This window comes from Lolium perenne, chromosome 2 (genome assembly GCF_019359855.2).
Source record: "Lolium perenne isolate Kyuss_39 chromosome 2, Kyuss_2.0, whole genome shotgun sequence".
Taxonomy (NCBI): domain Eukaryota; kingdom Viridiplantae; phylum Streptophyta; class Magnoliopsida; order Poales; family Poaceae; genus Lolium; species Lolium perenne.
In genome coordinates, this window is record NC_067245.2 from 62,286,138 (window position 1) to 62,305,534 (window position 19,397).

General features: G+C 50.5%; 2 protein-coding genes across 4 annotated transcripts; both read left to right on the top strand.

Moving 5' to 3' along the window:
- Positions 1 to 3,777: 3,777 nt before the first annotated feature.
- Positions 3,778 to 12,747, top strand: LOC127332762 (putative pentatricopeptide repeat-containing protein At1g26500). Of its 2 annotated transcripts, XM_051359104.2 has the most exons (3): positions 3,778 to 5,295; positions 11,873 to 12,023; positions 12,268 to 12,747. In XM_051359104.2, exons 1-2 carry the CDS (start codon positions 3,857 to 3,859, stop codon positions 11,982 to 11,984), a joined length of 1,551 nt encoding a protein of 516 aa, XP_051215064.1. In that variant the 5' UTR covers positions 3,778 to 3,856; the 3' UTR covers positions 11,985 to 12,023; positions 12,268 to 12,747. The 2 variants fall into 2 exon arrangements, with proteins under 2 accessions (XP_051215064.1, XP_051215063.1); XM_051359103.1 differs by lacking the exon at positions 12,268 to 12,747 and having other exon boundaries at positions 11,873 to 12,062.
- A 383-nt stretch (positions 12,748 to 13,130) lies between these two features.
- LOC127332760 (disease resistance protein Pik-2) lies at positions 13,131 to 18,596 on the top strand. Of its 2 annotated transcripts, XM_051359100.2 has the most exons (4): positions 13,131 to 13,258; positions 13,371 to 13,894; positions 14,489 to 14,953; positions 15,041 to 18,596. In XM_051359100.2, the coding sequence occupies exons 2-4, from the start codon at positions 13,479 to 13,481 to the stop codon at positions 16,959 to 16,961; spliced, it is 2,802 nt and encodes a 933-aa protein (XP_051215060.1). In that variant the 5' UTR covers positions 13,131 to 13,258; positions 13,371 to 13,478; the 3' UTR covers positions 16,962 to 18,596. The 2 variants fall into 2 exon arrangements, with proteins under 2 accessions (XP_051215060.1, XP_051215058.1); XM_051359098.2 differs by having other exon boundaries at positions 14,489 to 18,596.
- Positions 18,597 to 19,397: the final 801 nt, after the last annotated feature.

The following is a 19,397-nucleotide window of genomic DNA, read 5'->3' on the forward strand; positions in this document are numbered from 1 at the left end:
ATTAAGTATTGCGCGTAATGTAATCAGTAACTACATCCTCGAACATAGCACCAATGTTTTATCCCTAGTGGCAACAGCACATCCATAATCTTAGAGGTTTCTGTCACTCCCCCAGATTCACGGAGACATGAACCCACTATCGAGCATAAATACTCCCTCTTGGAGTTACAAGCATCTACTTGGCCAGAGCATCTACTAGTAACGGAGAGCATGCAAGATCATAAACAACACATAGACATGAATTGATAATCAACATAACATAGTATTCTCTATTCATCGGATCCCAACAAACGCAACATATAGAATTACAGATAGATGATCTTGATCATGTTAGGCAGCTCACAAGACCCGACAATTAAGCACAATGGGGAGAAGACAACCATCTAGCTACTGCTATGGACCCATAGTCCAGGGGTAGACTACTCACTCATCACTCCGGAGGCGACCATGGCGGTGAAGAGTCCTCCGGGAGATGAATCCCCTCTCCGGCAGGGTGCCGGAGGCGATCTCCTGAATCCCCCGAGATGGGATTGGCGGCGGCGGCGTCTCTGGAAGGTTTTCCGTATCGTGGCTCTCGGTACTGGGGGTTTCGCGACGGAGGCTATTTGTAGGCGGAAGGGCAGGTCAGGGGGCCACACGAGGGGCCCACACTATAGGTCGGCGCGGCCAAGGGCCAGGCCGCGCCGCCCTATGGTTTGGCCGCCTCGTGGCCCCACTTCGTCTCCTCTTCGGTCTTCTGGAAGCTTCGTGGCAAAATAGGACCCTGGGCGTTGATTTCGTCCAATTCCGAGAATATTTCGTTACTAGGATTTCTGAAACCAAAAACAGCAGACAAAGAATCGCTCTTCGGCATCTTGTTAATAGGTTAGTTCCAGAAAATGCACGAATATGACATAAAGTGTGCATAAAACATGTAGATATCATCAATAATGTGGCATGGAACATAAGAAATTATCGATACGTCGGAGACGTATCAATCGGTATCGTATATAAATGGTTCAATCGATCACTAAGTTATCGTTGAATGTGTGGGAGCCATTATGGATCTCTAGATCCCTCTATTGGTTATTGGTCGGAGAGGAGTCTCGACCATGTCTACATAGTTCACGAACCGTAGGGTGACACACTTAAGGTTTGATGATATTTTAAGTAGATATGGAATGTGGAATGGAGTTCGAATATTTGTTCGGAATCTCGGATGGGATCCAACACATCACGAGGAGGTCCGGAATGGTCCGGAGAATAAAATTCATATATAGGAAGTCACTTTCCAAGTTTGGAATTGATCTGGTGCATTTATGGAAGGTGCTAGAATGGTCTAGAACTTTCCGGAAGAAATCACCATGGAAGGTGGAGTCCCGGTTGGACTCCACCAACCCTAACCAGCCAACCAAGTGGGAGGGTGTAGTCCATGGTGGACTCCACCTCCTTGGCCGGACAAGCAAGGGGGGAAGGGGAGAGTCCCTGTCCCCCTAGGTTTCGTCCATATGATAGTTTTTGAATTGGGGTCTTATTCAGATCTTTGGGCAAACCCTTAGGGATTCCACCTATATAATGAGGAGGAGAGGGAGGGGCAGCCCTACACCTGGCCGCACCACCTAGGCCCCCCAAGGCCGGCGCCCAAGACAACCCCCTCTCCCAAACCCTAGCCTCTCTCCTCCTCCATCTTCTCCCTCGGCGCTTAGGCGAAGCCCTGCCGGAGATCTCCACCATCACCGACACCACACCGTCGTGCTATCGGGGTTCCGAGGAGGATCTACTACATACGCTGCCCGTTGGAACGGGGAGAAGGACATCGTCATCAACACCGAACGTGTGACCGAGTACGGAGGTGCTGCTCGACTGTGGCACCGTCAAGATCTTCTACGCGCTTTTGAAAGCGGCAAGTGATCGACTACAGCAACAACGAGATCTAATCTCGTAGGCTTTGGAAATCTTCGAGGGTTAGTCTCATGATCTTCTCGTTGCTACCATCTTCTAGATTGCATCTTGGCTTGTTATTCGTTCTTGCGGTAGGCAAATTTTCGTTTTCTATGCTACGAATCCCAACAGAATCTTAGAGGCAAAATTGGAGAAAGGATCTTCCTTTACATGGAAGATCATAATAGCTAGGTTGCAAGCATTTTAAAAGGATCCATCTGGCGAGTCGGGGATGAAAGTCATATTAATATATAGAATGATACCTGGGTGCCCTTAAGTCCTAAGGGAAAGTTTTTACACCAAGAGAATGTTTGTTGTTAATGAAGGTGGATGAAATGCGACATGAAGTTGGGGTGAGGAGAATTTTTGCCCAGTGGATGTAGAAAACATTCTCTCAATTTCAGTCAGCCAGAATGGGACGAATGACTTTGTATCCTGGAAGTTTAACAAAAAACGGATTATTCTCGGTACATTTTGCATATCATATGGAGTGGGAAAGTCAGTTTGGCAGAAGCCTAAGGCGAGCAAATGGTTATGGTTCTGTAAATCTAAATATTGTATGGAGTGTGATGTGGAAGAGTAAACTACCGGCGGAATTTTTTTAAAAAAATGCATGAAAGTGCTTTCACTGTATTCTGTCATGCCTTGGAGCTCTGACATATCGGCATATTATCACGAACTGATCATGTCCTTTGTGTTCACTAGATTCTGAAAAACATCAAACACGTAGTATTTAAATTTATGGTGCGAGAGAAATCTGGGAAAATATGGGACTCGAGAAACTGATTGATGAAGCCTGTCAAACAAACCGTTTGGGCAATGCTATTTTCGAATAGTTGATCACTGGAAAATTCAGAAACATAGAAGATAGAAATTATGGCGATCCTAGATAAGTAACTATAACAACCGCGTGGTATATCTGATGGATAAGACGACAAAGGTTCGTGCTGAGGACACTCAGCCTGTTGAGAGGATGATCATGTCGATCCAGTTTTTGGTCGCGAACTTTGTTCGGGCACATGCACCGTAGAAAAAAGAAAAAAAGAGAAGGAGAGCTGCTGGAGTAAAGCACGAGAAGGATTCGTTTGTGTAAACATAGATGCACCTTTTGATGTCCAGACACGAAAATGAGCAATGTGAGCTGTGGTATGAATGATAGGGCAATTTTCTAGCGGCAAGTAATAGTATGGTTGATCATGATACTGATGCTGCAACCACTGGAAGTTTTGGCGAACATATAGAAGGGCGAAGCTGGATTGAAACTTTCCCTAATACATCTATCAAACATACCAAAAAAGTTGTAGGTTTCTAGCCTTGTGAATTTGAATTTATGTCTCCGTGATGCACTTTTCTTTCCCTAATCTGATGCTTTGGTCTTAATAAGCTCATAAGCTCTACTAAAAATATCTGATGGCCCTGATGCATGTGCATTAGGTACATGCAACACAGCCCCGACCCTGATCAAATGTAGGTTATATCTAGCAAACCAGTTGGGAGTTAATGAGGGACGGAAGTTCTTCATCTATTGTTGTAGCACCAACCTTTGAAGATATTTGTGTTCTTGCAACAACCTTGAGTAAAGTTGAATTTTGCTTTTGTCCTAGAAATGCAAACAAAGTAGCTCGTACTTTAGCCAAGGATTGTGTTTCTCAACCAAATGCTTTGTTTGATGAACCATCTAGTTTTATTTTTTTCTTTGTTAGTGGATGATGTAAGTTTGCTTTGATTAATAAAGGCCCTAGGAGATTTCAAAAAAAAAAACTCCACAAGGAGCATTCGGGCCTGCCTGGGCCATGAAAAGCCCAATATCAAGACCGACAAGAAGAAGAAGATCACACCCTCAAAAAAAAAAAAAAAAAAGAGAAGATCTTCCACCCTGTCGGCGGAAATTCTTCTGACGCGCGCTCTGTTCAGTCACCGCCACCACCGGAGCTCCATGCCTCCGCGACTCCTCTTCCGCCGCCTCCTCTCCACCGCCGTCGCAGCCCCCGCTCCGGTGGTGAGCTCCGCTGCCGCGCCGAGGCCCACCGACCCGGCGCTGCTCCTCCGCCTCTGCACAATCCTCTACCAGCACCAGAACGCCCCGGACGCCGCCCTGCAGCGCCTGCGCCGCCTTTCCGCGCTCCAACTCCCATCCGCCCCCGCCGACCTCCGCGAGCTCTTCCTCCAAACATCCGCGCGGTTCCCGCTCTCCTGGCGCCCCGTGCACCGCCTCCTCGCGCACCTCACCGCCCGCCACGGCTTCGCGCACTCCCCAACCACCGCCGCCCGCTTCCTCGACGTCCTCGCCAAGTCCAGCAACATGGACCTGCTCCACTCCACATTACTCTCCCTCCCTCCGGAACTCCTCTCCGACGCGGCCCTCCGCGCCGCCATCCGCGGCTTCGCCCCCGCCCGCGAGGTCAGCAAGGTCTCCGCCCTCCTCACCCTCTTCCCGGAAGCGCACCGCCCCCGCGTGCTCGCCTTCATCACCGAAGTCGTCTGCTCCGTCTGCAAGCTGCCCGACGTGGCGGAGAAGGTGATCAGGCAAGCCGAGCACCGGTACGGCCTCGCGCGCAACAGCCGATGCTGCGACCTGCTGGTCGTCGCGTACTGCCGCGCGGGGATGTTCGCCGAGGCCTGCAGCGTGTGGAACGGGATGGAGAGGCGCGGGATCGAGCCGGGCGCTGCAGCGTACGAGGAGATCGTTGTGACCCTGTTCAAGAACAACCGTTTCTCCGACGCCATGAAGGTGTTCGATGGAATGCGGAAGCGGGGGCTGTCTGCCGGCGGTGGCGGCGCGTGCTACCACGCGGTGGTTTCGTGGCTGTGCAAGGAAGGAAGGACCTGGTGCGCGTTCATGGTGTTCGCCGAAATGGTGAAGAAGGGGGTGGAGGTGGACGGAGAGGTGCTGGGGGATCTGGTGTATGGGCTCTTGGCGAGGAGGAGGGTGAGGGAAGGGTACAATGTTTTCCATGGTGTCAAGAAAAAGGATATTTCACTGTACCATGGGATGATGAAGGGTTTGGTGAGGATCAAGCGAGCTCAAGAGGCGACTGAGGTGTTTAGGGAGATGGTTGCCAGTGGGTGCGAGCCAAACATGCACACCTACATCATGTTGCTTCAGGGGCACTTGGGGAAGAGGGGCAGGAAGGGCAGGGATCCACTGGTCAATTTTGAGAGCATCTTTGTTGGTGGATTGGTGAAGGCAGGAAGGACACTGGAGGCGACCAAGTTTGTGGAGAGGACGATGTGGGGTGGAGTGGATGTGCCAAGGTTTGACTACAATAAGTTCTTGCACTACTTCTCGAATGAGGAGGGAGTGGCGATGTTTGAGGAAGTTGGAACGAGATTGAGGGAAACAGGGCATGTTGATCTTGGGGACATCTTTCTAACCTATGGCGGGGAGGAGCGGGCTAAGCTAGGGTTGCTGGCTCCCTCCGCGGCCCCACCTTCGGGCCTGGGCCGTGCAGTTTCTGTTGGGCCTTCCTCTGTTGGGCCAACTGGCCTTGGGCCGCCAACGCTTTCCACGGGGGAACGGTTGGATTTGCGCCACGTACCCCAGGGGCAAATTATAACGGGCCAGATCGACGCTCCGGACTTAGGGCTCCGCAGTTCCGATCCTGCCCCTGCGCCGCCGGTACTTAAGTGGCTTTGGCTGAAGAGTGGAACCCTAGATCCATCATTAGGGTTCCCAGCCTCCAGACACGACATCTCCCGCTTCCACCGACGAGCCAAGACCCTCCACTCTCACACCGATCCAACCTCAGGCGCCGTCCTCTCCCGCGTGCTGATGGACCGTAACTGGCGCGGTGGGAACTCCGGCAAGCGGCCCTACGAGGCGATTTCGGGCGGCGAGGCGCGCCGCCGGGACCAAGAGCTCCGTCAGCGCCTTGATCGGGAACAGGAGGTGCAGCGCAGGCAGCAGCGTGAGTGGGATGACAACTCTCAGCGCTCCAGGGATGAATCGAGGTACGCCCGTGACCAGCAGTTGCCCCCGCCTCCTCCTCTGAACCAGCGGGGACGCGATTCTAACAAGGGGGCGGGCCCTCGTCGTAATCGGCCTCCTAGATCCCTGCAAGGGGCGGATCTGCCACCTACCGGCCTGTCGGACTCGGTCGCGGGTGAATCGTCGGGGGGCGATGTCACTCGGATCATTTGCTACAAGTGTGGGCAAGCTGGACATATGCAAGCGGACTGCACTGCCAACCCCTTTTGTGTCAACTGCAAGAAAGAAGGCCACCTATCTGCTATGTGTTCTATTTTCTCCAAGTTACAAGAACCGTTCTGGGCTGGTTTCGCTGGCGAGGGAAGGGGCTTCTTTTGCCTGGAAGTTGCTGAGGAAGAGCTTCAGAAGCCCAAGGCGAACTCTGCTCTGGTCTGCATCGAGACAGGGGATCTCACGGCAGAGCAAGTTGATGCAGAGTTTAAGGACCTTGTTGAAGAAGACTGGGATTGGCAAGTTCACAAAGTGTCCGAGACTGACTTCTCCCTTGTCTTTCCTTCCAAAGAAAGCCTGAGGATGGCGATCCGCGGGGGCGGCATCAAATTACCAACGAGCCAATGTCATGCGCTGGTCATGTCTAACACGGCGGACCCAACGGCTGCGGAGCAGCTGGTGGAAGTCAAGATCAAGCTCCTCGGCGTTCCACCACCCTTTCGCCACAGCGACCGTCTCCTGGTGGGAGCCAGGGAACTGGGCAGACCCCTTTCGGTGGATGATGCTTCTCTGGCCGTTGAGGATGGCCCCGTCCGCATGTCTGTTGGCTGCCGGGCACCAGTCCAACTCCCGGACTCCATCATGCTCTTCGTTAACATGCAAGGATTTCGGGTTCGGGTGATCAGGGAAGATGCTCCGGCTGCCTCTGGTCTCCCATCGCCACCGCCCCACCATAAGCCTTCTGATGATGAAGAAGAGGACGACGCCGCGGACTCTGATGGTGACCGTTGGGACGGCCGCCGCGGTCGCCATGCCAGTAAGGACCCACAGAGCACGGCGCCAAAACAGAACCAACTATCTAAGAACCAAGGCAAGGCAGCCGGGGCCAGCCGCAAATCGGTTCCTCTCACCGCTACATCTCCGTGCGCAGAGAAGGATCTTCCTCTGACCACGCTGCCTAAGACGGTTTTCTCCCAGTATGGCTCGAATCTCACCAAGGACGGTGATATCTTTCCCTTGGTGGCTCAGATTGTTGCATCGGCCTCTCTCCCATCTTCTAATCCTGAGGAGGAATCGATTGTGGACAGCGAGCCCCTGATCTCTGTATCCGTCTCTGAGCTTTGCACACCAGGGGGCGGGGCAACCTCAGGCCAAAACTATGTGACCCCGTTCAAGGCAGTTTCCCTCTCTGAGGAGGAGAAGAAGGAAGTGGGCTGGCAAAGCCCGATCCGGGCAGCAGAGGAGGCTGAGTCGCTGAGGGAGAAAGAGAGGAGAAGCAAGAGTAACAATGATCGCCCGTCCAAAGCTCACAACACTGCCTTGTCTGAGGTGGCTACGCACCTGGAATTCTCGGACGACAACGCTCCAACCTCGAAGCTGGTGGGTGACCAGCTTCAGGGGGGTCAGGTCATCCCTGAGTTGGCCGCGCCAGTGGCACGCGCGCCTCGGAGCCGGGCTTCGCCGGTGGACGCCTCCCGCAAGAGTGCCCGTGGTCAAGGCCTTACTGAAGGGCCGATCTTTGGAGCGCGCGATGCGCGACAGCGGCCAAGGATCCAGTAACAAACCGCTCTCTTCGTTCGCTGTTTTACAAGATACTTCTTCCGATCTTCTCGCTTTCGTTGCCAAAGACAACTTGTGTCGTTTTTCCTTCGGCCGCCGGTTCTTCCTTAGAGGTGCTTTCTCTCATTCGTGCAAAAGAGCTAGCTCAGTGCCGAATCGGCACAGCTCGCAGCATTGCAGAGGCAAAACTTGCTAAAGAAAAAGAGGCATGGAGGCTGCGAAGTTGTCCAATAACCCGTTCGCACAAGAGGAGCCGTCCCCGTACCGGTAGGGGTCCGGTGCATGTGCGCTGCTCAAAGGCCACCGACAAGGAAAAGCAAAAGAGGAGCCAAAAGGTGGTTGTCCGTGACAGCGAGACCACGAACCCGCCAAGCACGGGCTAACGGACTGGTGTCTTAATGCGTTGCTCGTTCGGAACATCGTGGGTTCGGCCGGTCGGGGGCGCCGAACCCTCTTGAAGGATTACCTCCGCGCGCACCACATTGATGTTGTTTGCTTACAAGAGACGGTTAAGCAGGACTTCACGGACCAGGAGCTACGCACCCTTGAAGTTGGGGAAAAATTCTTCTGGTGCTGGCTTCCGGCTTCCGGCCGATCGGGCGGCATGCTTATGGGCTTTAGGGACAGCTGCTTTGAGATTGGAAGAATTGACATGGGGCAATTCTTCCTTAGTGCCACAGTTCTGTGGCGTGTGGGCAAGATTAAGCTCGAGATCATGGGAATCTACGGGCCTGCGGACCACGCATACTCCAGGGAGTTTCTTACGGAGGTCACCAATAAGATCAATGGTCTGAACGATCCTCTTATTATGGGTGGAGACTTTAACCTCATTCGTAGCCAACAAGACAAGAACAACGATAGAATTAACTGGGCTAGACTTAACATGTTTAATGAAGCTATCAGCGACTGGGAGGTTAGGGAGATTCCTCGCACTGGGTCGAGGTTCACCTGGACTAACAAGCAGCTGAATCCGGTGAGAAGTGTCCTGGACAGAGTGTTTATCTCGCCCTCGCTTGAACCCAGATTCCCCCTCTGCTCCGTTGTCGCAGAAACTAGCCTAGGCTCTGATCATACCCCCCTTATTTTGGACACTGGTGAGGATATTCCCATCAAAAGTAACCGTTTCTTCTTTGAAACCGGCTGGTTCGAAATGGAAGGCTTCCATCATCTCCTATCCCAGGCTTGGGAGCGCCTGGGTTTACATACAGGAGGTAGAGACATAGTGGACTGGTGGCAGGGCATGAGTGGCAGCCTGCGCCAGTACCTCCGGGGCTGGAGTAAAAACATTGGGAAAGAACAACAGACCCTCAAGCTGCACTGCTGGGGCAGATCAAGCAACTCGATGAGGAGGCTGACCTGACCGGTCTTGAGGAAGAGGGTTGGGCCCTCAGATACCATTTAGAGGACCAGCTAGTCAACATCTACAAACAGGAGGAAGAATATTGGAGACAACGTGGGAGAGTTCGTTGGGCATTGCAGGGGGATGCAAATACGGCATACTTTCATGCCGTAGCCAATGGACGCAGAAGGAAATGTCTCATCTCCTCTCTCACTACCGAGACTGGTCCTATCTCAGACAAGAGACTGATTCAAGAGCACGTCTACGCGTTTTACAGAGAGCTCTTGGGATCAGAACAGCCTCGCCTCTCGCAAAGATTGCTCCGGATGCGTGGGATGCTCCATCGCGAGTTAACGCTGCGGAAAATTTGCACTTAGCTCTAACTTTTTCCGAGGAGGAGTTGGAAGCTGTTGTTAAAGACATGAAAACGGATACGGCTCCAGGCCCAGACGGCTTCCCAGTTGCTTTCTTCCAGCGTTGCTGGCCTTTGGTTAAACACGGGGTCCTCCACATCCTTAACGACTTCATCCTGGGACGGATCGATGTCGCTCGTCTTAACTTTGGGGTCATATCGTTAATTCCCAAAGTTCCCGGGGCTGATAAAATCACTCAATTCAGACCAATCGCTCTCATTAACGTCATCTTTAAGATTGTCTCCAAGGCTTTTGCTACAAAGCTAGATCCTATTGCTCACCGCATAATCAGCCAGAATCAGACCGCCTTTATCAAGGGCAGATTTATCCTCGATGGAGCGCTGGCTCTTCAGGAAATCATTCATGAGATGAAGAGCAAAAAGCTAGGGGGCATTTTGCTGAAGCTGGACTTTGAAAAGGCTTACGATCGAGTTAATTGGGACTTCTTGACTGAGGTTTTGCGTGCTAAGGGCTTTGATAGCGGTGCGGTCCATCGCATTATGCAGCTGGTTTCTGGTGGCGATCTGCTATTTCCATCAACGGAGAGGCTGGCCCCTTTTTCCGCAATAAGAGGGGCTTGCGTCAAGGGGACCCTCTCCCTCTCGCTTTTAACTTCATGGCGGAGGCTCTGTCCGTTATGCTCTCCAAAGCTTGTGAAGCGGGTCACATCGCTGGGGTGGTGCCACATCTTATACCCGGAGGGGTGTCTCATTTGCAATACGCTGACGACACTCTTATCCTCTGTCAGTTCGAAGAGAGACAAGTCATTAACCTGAAGTTTATCCTCATGTGCTTCGAAGAAATGTCCGGCCTCAAAATCAATTATCACAAAAGTGAAGTCATTGTCATGGGACAACCCCTTGAAGATCAGCACAGGGTAGCTGATATGCTCAATTGCAAGCTTGGGAACTTCCCTTTTGTGTACCTTGGCCTCCCCATTTCAGACCGCAAGCTTACCATGGATCAATGGATGTTCCTGGTGCAAAGACTTGGGTCTCGGATTGAATCTTGGTTGGGGAGATTCCTCTCCTCGGGAGGACGGCTGATTCTCTCCAATTCTTGTCTTAGCAGCCTTCCTATGTTCGCTATGGGACTCTTCTTGCTTCAGGATGGAGTGCATGCAAAATTTGACTCGCATCGCTCCCGTTTCTTTTGGGAAGGCGCGGGGCCGAAACGCAAATATCATCTGGTTAATTGGCCGGCGATTTGTAGACCTAAGGAAGCAGGTGGTTTAGGCCTGCTTAACACCAGAAAGATGAATATTGCCCTTCTGCTCAAATGGGTGTGGAAATTGTTCCAAGGAGACAACGCTTTATGGGCTCAGATTGTTAGAGCCAAGTACGCGACTGCTTCGGATATCTTCTCCGGTTCGGGAGCAGGGGGCTCGCCATTCTGGAAAAGCCTCCATAAAATCAAGCATTTTTTCAGATTGGGAACCAAGCACTTGGTAAGGGATGGGACCCGAACCATGTTTTGGCTGGATCGTTGGATCGGGCAGCGACCGCTTAAGGACCTCCACCCCATTCTCTTTAGTATCTGTGACAACCAGCAAATCTCTGTTGCCTCTGCTTGCAATGCCTCTTCGGGACTTCGCTTCCGTCGAGCCTTTGGTCCTCAGGCCAGAGAGGAATGGGCCAGTTTGCTCCCCAAACTTCAGGAAACCAGGCTTGCTCCGGGTTCTGACACCATCACCTGGATCCTTGATCCCTCGGGCTGCTACTCCGTGTCATCCATGTACAAGAAACTGTCCGAGGGAGCTTCTGTGGCGCATGCTAGGGATGTGTGGGCAGCCAAACTCCCTCTTAAGATCCGCATCTTCACCTGGCAGTTGATTCTTGATCGCCTCCCATCTAGCCAGTTGGTGGCCTCCAGGTTTGGCCCGGCAACTGGGAGATGTGCTCTCTGTGATGCGCCAGAAGACGCAAATCATATTTTCTTCACCTGTTCGCTCGCTAGATTTATGTGGAGTGTGGCAAGGCAGCTCCTCGAATGTCGCTGGTCCCCTACCTCTTTTGCCCAGTTTTTTGCCATCGTCTCCAGTTTTTCGGGCCGTCCACGCCGTCTTATTTGGACCCTTTTTGCGGCGCAAAGCTGGGCGCTTTGGCAAGTTCGCAACAAGCACGTTTTTGAATCTAGGGTGATTTCTAAACCTGCTAACCTTCTTTATAAAACTGTCGTGTTCTTGCAGCTGTGGACGCCTCTCGCAAAGCCCCAGGACAGAGCAAACCTGTTGGAGATGGCAAGGCAATTAAGACTTTTGCACGCGGACGTGGTGGCAAGTGACCAGCAAGGATCTCCGATGGCGCAGGCGCACGCGACTCCTCTTGCCGTGGCGCCATGACTTTGGCTGGATCGCCCCTATTTCGTTTTCTTGCTATGTTGTTAGCTTGTTCCTTCGGCTAAGCTGTATGCCGCAGCATTGTAACCATACTATGTTTCAAACCTCGAGGGCTTTATTAATTTAAAGTCGGGCACTAGATGCCTTTTATCTAAAAAAAAAACCTATGGCGAGAGGATGGCCACAAGGGATAGGAGGAGGAGAGCGATGAATGGGCGTTTGACAGAGGTCCAAGATTGTGGTTGCTTACCATCGCAGGAGTCAGAAGCTAGCTAGGAGCATCTGATGTGTATTATCATAAAAGTTGCAAATATGGTATATTTTGGATTTTGTGTTCTTGCATTTGTCTTGTCTCTTGCTTTGGTTCTCTTTGGACTTGGTAAGTGTCTTTGTTTTTCTAGGTCCTGGTAAGTTCTTTAGGAATTCGGAGGATTTACTTGGCTACTGATTTGAGGAACTTGCTATTCTAAACTCTATATGCCAGATGCTGAGTGTGTACGGACATTCATGCAATGACTCGATTTTCCTCTCATACGTCATCCTCTGTTTCTATCTCCAGGCACTTGTTTGTTGGCGGCGGCTGATATTTAATGGCCATTGGTCCCATGAGTCAACTGGCATGTCGTTATCATCATGATGTATGATGTGATTGGATAAAAAAATAAGGGGCAAGATTCAGTATGCCTGATAGCCTCCGTATTTGAAATCTCACAGCCTACAAGTGAAGCCATCACTTGATTACGATGTAACCAACCAGACTACACTGGTAAGAAATCTCAGTCATTAAGGTGGCAAGGGTATCCATCCAATGACTTTTATGTCTTAGCAATTTTTCTGATTTTCTCTGATTCAGACTTTAAGATGCTTCCTAAAACAGAATATCTAAATTAGCAGTCCTTATTGAGCTAAGAATATTGTAAGTTAAATTTATGCACCTACATACATTACTAGTGGTACATAGCAACCTATATTTTTTTTGAAATAACCACTTGAAGGATTTTCTTAACCTGACATAAATAGTTGAAATAACCACCCTAAAGGCCTAAACAACCTTTTTTATTTTTTTTTGCTTTGACATAAAAACTAAGGGCATCAAGGAGTAGCATCTAAAGGTTCAGGGTTGACAGGATTCAAACATAGGGACGGTGTGGTTCATCATAATATCATTGTCCTAATTAGACACATCATTGTACCTAAAAACATAAATCCAGGATATTATGATGAACCACACTGTCCAGGTCCGACCATGTGAATCCGACATTTCCTGAAAGGCATCCTTCAACTGCTCCTCCCTTTGAACCATGGGGCAGTAAGACAACGACATATACCATTGAAAAGTCATAAGATGCTTGTGTGGTCTATATCGACATATCCCTCCTGACCCTGCACTTGGATGGTGGTGAGAGCCTAGCTGTAGATTGCGATGCTCCCTTGTGAGAAGAGAGTTGAAGCAAGCCTAGCGTCTTGCCCTTGTCGCTGCAGCTACCCTACCGTAGTAAGAACAGAGAGCGGCACAAGAACACATAACCAAAAACTCAAGCTCTGTCCAGGTAAGTGACTTCCATGGTCTCATCAAGCTCATAATCAGAGGAACAAAGATGATTGTGTCAACTCCAAACGTGTTGAATTTATTTCGTACTCATATCTCTCTAATATGACCAGGTGGTCTGAGTATTAGTTGTGTGAAGCACCTGACTGGAGAGGGTTTGTTTCAACTTGGTAGCAGCAGCTTCAAGTATACTGTCCCCCTTTTGGTACTCTGACAGAGAGATGGAGCATGCTGTTGTTAGTGCTGGTGGAGGCGCCATCAACATACTGTTATGTAAGCTGGGTATGATGCTCATCCAAGAAGCACAGCTCCTTGGAGGCATCCGAGGTGAACTGCAATACATGAAGGATGAGTTGGAGAGCATGACAGCGTTTCTCCAGGACCTTGCCGAGGGGGAAAATCACAGGAAGCAGGTTAAGATTTGGATGAAACAGGTGCGTGAGGTCGCGTACGATGTTGAGGATTGCATTGATGAGTTTATGCATCACCTTGGGAGCAGCAGGAATGGTTCTGGCCTAGCCGAGCTTCTTCATAGATGCATCCATTTCCTGCAAACTGCCAGGGCACGCCGTCAGATTGGGAAACAAATCCAAGAACTAAAATCACGTGCTACAAGTATCAGCGACCGAAACTCAAGGTACCTGTGTTCCTCTATAAAGTTCTTGTGCCACATGGCTGAATATCTTGGCATTTATCCCATTATTACCCCTTAATGAGAACATGAGAATGTGGTAGTACTGTAGCAGGAGGGCTGGACGAAGTACATATTCTGTGTTGTACTCTGGAATGGTCAATCACTGTAGCAACTATTAAATAGGATTTTGTAAATACTACATATGTTCCAAAATAGATGACATTCTGCAAAGCATGCACTCAAACTTTTCTTTGACGACGAAATAATAATCAAATAGATTGATTAAGTAAAAATTGCATCATCAGATTGTTCATAGAAGTATATTCACATTATAAACTTTTATCATCATTTGCATGCATAATTATAGAGCAAAAATGGTCAAAGTCGCTTGTTGGAGACTGCAAAAATTCAGTTGAGCATCACTATTTTGAAACGGGGACAGTAACATTGAGCTGATTTTGCATTCCTATTTGTTCTTTAAAACTTAATAGTTACAAGTGTTCTCATTCTGAAAAAAGGTAATAAGGTGTTTTCCTTTTCCTCTTCTGTATTTACTATATATGAGCTTTGACAGTAACTTCCAAACTCATCTCGTAGGTATGGTGGTAATCATCTCATTTTGGGAGCAGAAGGGAGCACATTTGCTGCACAACCAGCACCACCTAACATTATTTCTTTGGATATCCGTACTCCCGCACTCTTCCCAGAGCTAACAAAACTTGTGGGCATCGAAGAGCGTCACTGTGATATTGTTAATTGGTTGGTGGGTGAAGACATACCGCAATTACTGGCGATATCTATAGTTGGCTTTGGTGGTTTGGGCAAGACAACTCTTGTTATGACGGCATATCAAACAGCAAGTGCAAGCTTCCAATGTCGAGCTTTCGTAACTGTATCCCAGAAATTTGATGTCAAGGCTATCATAAGGGACATTCTTCGACAGATTATTCAACCAGTAGATCGAAATAGTCCAACACCCACAGTGGACCTGCTCAAAGGTATGGAAGAATTGAACGTGGGTCAACTTGCAAATATGCTAAGGCAGCATCTACAAGATAAGAGGTATCTTATTGTTCTTGACGATATTTGGACCATCTCAGCTTGGGAGGGTATTCGGTTTTCTTTGCCTAACTCACATACTGGAAGCAGGATAATGGTTACCACAAGAATGAAACCTGTAGCACAAGCCTGCTGCCTCCATGAGTATGACAGAGTTTACGAAATTAAACCACTCACAGGCAGTGAATCTAGTGAGTTATTTTTCAGGAGATTATTTGGCAACCGGGAAAATTGCCCAACTGTCTTGAAAGCTATCTCAGAAAAGATCCTAGGAAAATGTGGGGGTATACCCTTGGCCATAGTCAGCATTGCAGGTCTTTTGAGTAGCACATACCTACACAGTTATGATCGCTGGGAGAAGATCTACAACTCTCTTGGTGTGGAGCTGGAAACCAGTCCCTGGCTTGAAAAACTGAAGAATATTCTTGAGCTTAGTTATAATGACCTTCCGTACCATTTGAAAACTTGTTTCTTGTATTTAAGCACTTACCCTGAGGATCATAAGGTCAGAACGAAAAGTTTATTGAGGCGGTGGATAGCAGAACGCTTTGTGACTGCAAAGCGTGGATTGAGTGCCCTAGAGGTGGCAGAAAAATATTTCAATGAATTCCTCAACAGGAGTATTGTTCATCCAGTTGAAATGAGCTTTGATGGGAAGGTCAAGACTTTCCGAGTTCATGATATAATGCTAGAGATCATTGTTTCAAAATCAATTGAGGACAATTTCATCACTCTGATAGGTGAACAGCATACTTTAGCTCCGCAAGAGAAGATTCGGCGGCTATCCATTCATGGTGGAAGTAACAGAAATATTGCCACAAGCAAAATGTTAAGCCATGTGCGATCATTGAGTATATTTGCTGACGGAGAAATGTTACAGTTTGCTTGGATAAAACTTCTTAGAATATTAGACTTAGAAGGTTGTGAATTTACCAGGAATGGAGATATCAGAAATATATGTAGACTTTTTCAGTTGGAATATCTCAGTCTCAGAAATACATATGTCACTCAGCTTCCTGTGCAAATAGGGAACCTGAAGAAGTTGGAGACACTGGACGTCCGGGACACAGGCATAAAGCATTTGCCTCCTCACATTACCAAGCTGCCAAATTTGTCAAACCTACTTGGAGGGAGAAGAGCTTATAACTATAGTGGTTTGTTTCCGATTTCCAACTTTTGGGGAATGCACATCCCTAAGAAGCTTGGCAATTTAAAAATGCTTACAACCCTTGCACAAATAGAGATCACAGACTCTACTTCCCATTACATATCTGAATTGGGAAAGCTTTCACAGTTGCAAAAGGTAGGAGTAATGATGTTTGTTGATGATGACATGAATTGGATGTCTTTGATCACTGCCATTGCAAAACTGAGCAGCAGCCTTCAGTCGCTGCTGATTTGGCGACCTGATGGAGTTATGAATTTCAGGATTCTTGATACACTATCCAGGCCACCAATGTTTCTAAAAAGCATAAACTTCCGAGGTAAGTTGGGACAGCTACCAGAATGGATCGGTTCGCTCGTGAATCTCACTGAGGTAACCCTTCGTGCCACTGAATTGGAATCTAATGACCACATGAAAGTTATCGCTTTGTTGCCAAGCCTACTCTATCTCAGGTTGCATCACAGTGCCTACACCGGAACAAAACTCACGTTTTCTGCTTCAGAATTTCCGAGTCTCAAACTGCTCACCATTCATCTCGGCGTATACCAGGCGTTGAACCTGAGGTTTGAGGAAGGCACAGCGCCTAAGCTCCATAGCCTAGAGCTATCTTTCTTTGAAGCAGCTTCCATCAGACAGCCTTCAGGCATCAATTTTCTTCCAAATCTTCAGGAGGTCTTGGTCCACGCTCATCGAGACCAGGACTCAGCCGGTATGGTGCAGTATTTGATGGATGAAGCTAGCAGGAATCCCAACAAACCCACTGTCACTTTCAAGGCAAAACAATGGAAGCGAACTGGCGCAAGGAGAGATCCACCCATAGATTACAGGGGAAACACCTGGTTTTGATAATGCGGGCACTACATGCCAGGGAAGTTTTCTTGGCGCTGGGGAGTGGTTGATGGCGAGCGCCTCATGCGCGACAGGAGCGAGCGCCTTCTGGAAGGGGACGGCTCCAATGGGAGAGGCCGACGCGACGACGACGACGACACTCAAGGCAGGCGTGGACGGGACGGCCCTCGTGGTTGGAGGTAGGCGCTGCGGCGCAGCCTGTCGCGCGGCGCTGGTTCCAGAGCACGGGACGCTGACCAGGAGGGTCAGCGCCACCGTGATCGGTCGCACCACCGCGACGAGGGGAGGCGCAGGTGCGTTGGTGGTGCCATGCAAATCGCTGGCGCGGCTCCTGGACAGCGCATGGTGGACGACCATGAGGCGAGGCGGCGCTGCAGTGAGCACGCGCGGACCAGCGCCCTGGTGCTTGCGGACGGGCCTCCTCAGCATGGCCTGGACGCCGCGCCAAGTCTCGCGCTGACGCTGGTCACCACGCCCTCGCTCTCTTCGACGGACCGGTGCAGCCCGGCTACTGCTTATGCCCAGGGACTGGGGCTTTGGTGCCAGCTCCGGGGATGCGCTCGACGCCGTCCTTGGCAATGGACCACGCAGGATCGGCCGATCATGGCGGCGTTCGGCCTCGCCACGCGCGGCTAGGCGTCGGTCCAGGGCGGCCCTCACTCCACCGACCACGCCGGACCCTCCTGCTTCACCAACGTCGGTCATTCCTTCTTCCCCAACAACAGACAGCTGCGGGCAAGCTCTGCTACTGCCATCTGCTCAGCCTGGGCAACAGCTCATCCTCCTCTCGCCGCGAGTGCCAGCCACGGACACCGCTATCTCGGCGCTGGCTTTGCTGGCGCCCGATTCGCTGATGGACGCATCACCTACGTCAAGGCCGCCGGGCTTCGAGGCCACGCCTGAGCCTCGCACGCTGCCGCTCGACGTGGATGGCTTACCGGCGCGCACACCTGAGACGGTCACCAGGGCGCCAAGGCTGCAGGCACCTGTGGTGGACACTTCCGGGGACAGGGCCCCCTTGGCGCCTCTCTTCGTGCCGGCCCAGGTTCCAATCCTGTCGCCGCCCATGTCCTCGCCACCGGTGCGCCCTGTGCCGCGAAGGAAGACGCTTGCCGGTGCTGATATCACAAGAACGGTGGGCTTCTCTCTGAGGAAGAAGGCCCAGGCCATGGTTTGCAGGGGGCTGGGTATCATCAAAGATGGCGAGGAGGTCACGGAGTGGGCGCTGGCACAGTTTGCTAGCCGTTTCCAGGGAAGAATCCATGAAGACGTGCTCAGCGCCATGCTCGCGCTCTTCAAGGTGGGCACGGACGAGGACCTGGCCAACGACGACGCCATGCTTGCTCACCGCGGAGCGGACGCTCTTGACCTCGACAGGAATGCCGACGCTTCAGCTGCGCCTGAAGCCTGAACCTGCTTGCTTGCTGAATTAGGGCTCCATAGTTTCCTATGTTAGTTTCGCATTCCTTGTACCTGTTTAGGCTCCTTTGGAGTTTTCCAACGCCTGGGCTCGGCTGCTTGCTGGGGGCTGTTCTGTTGCCCTACCGCCGACCTTATCTTTCTGCCAGGGGCATACGTATTGACAATGAAAGTCTTAGACTGTGTGTGCTGATTTGTTGTTCTGTGATGCTCCATGTCATGTACCTATGTGGGTTACTACCTTCCTCATGTTAGAACACCTCTGTAGTGTTTTGGGTTGGAACGTCCGAGGGCTCAACGATCAGGACCGCAAAGACACGGTGCACGAGACCATCGCCAACTCTTCTTGCCACATTGCATGCTTGCAAGAAACGAAGCTACATTCTATCTCGGCTTTCGACGCTTCGTACATCGGTGGCTACCGGCTAAAAAGTTTCGCCTACAAACCGGCGGATGGTACTAGAGGGGGAATCCTTCTCCTTTGGGATGATTCCATGGTGGAGATTACAAATGTCATCATCTCCGAGTTCTCTTTGTCCGAGGAAGTTACTTTGACCAATGCCGCGGAAAATGGGTCTTTCAAACTCACCACCGTCTATGGGCCAACGGACCGTGCTCTTAAGGACCAATTCTTCGCCGAGCTCGTTGTCCTAAAGCCTACTCCCGGGGTCTGTTGGCTTGTCCTTGACTCCTTGGGGACTTCAACCAAATTAGAAGGGCTCGAGACAAGAATAAAGGGAATGTCGACAGGAGCCGTTTGGTGTGTTTTAGAGATGCGCTCCAAGCTTGTGAGCTAAGAGAGGTCCATTTACAAAATCGACGCTTCACTTGGTCCAATGAAAGAGCGAGCCCCACCCTATGTAAGCTTGATGCTTTCCACTGTAATGCGGAATGGGACCTTCGCTTCGGGACTCATGTCCTCTATGCGCTTTCCTCCTCTCTTTCGGACCACTGTCCACTCCTCCTTGCGGATGCTAGTGGACCGAAAAGGACAAGGTCGTTTAGATTCGAGAA

Excerpts from the sequence above, each read along its gene's own strand:
- LOC127332762 (XM_051359104.2), top strand. The coding sequence starts at position 3,857 with ATGCCTCCGCGACTCCTCTTCCGCCGCCTCCTCTCCACCGCCGTCGCA. Across the intron at positions 5,296-11,872 it reads CTTGGGGACATCTTTCTAAC|CTATGGCGAGAGGATGGCCA; the intron begins CTATGGCGGGGA and ends TAAAAAAAAAAC.
- LOC127332760 (XM_051359098.2), top strand. The coding sequence starts at position 13,479 with ATGGAGCATGCTGTTGTTAGTGCTGGTGGAGGCGCCATCAACATACTG. Across the intron at positions 13,895-14,488 it reads ATCAGCGACCGAAACTCAAG|GTATGGTGGTAATCATCTCA; the intron begins GTACCTGTGTTC and ends CTCATCTCGTAG.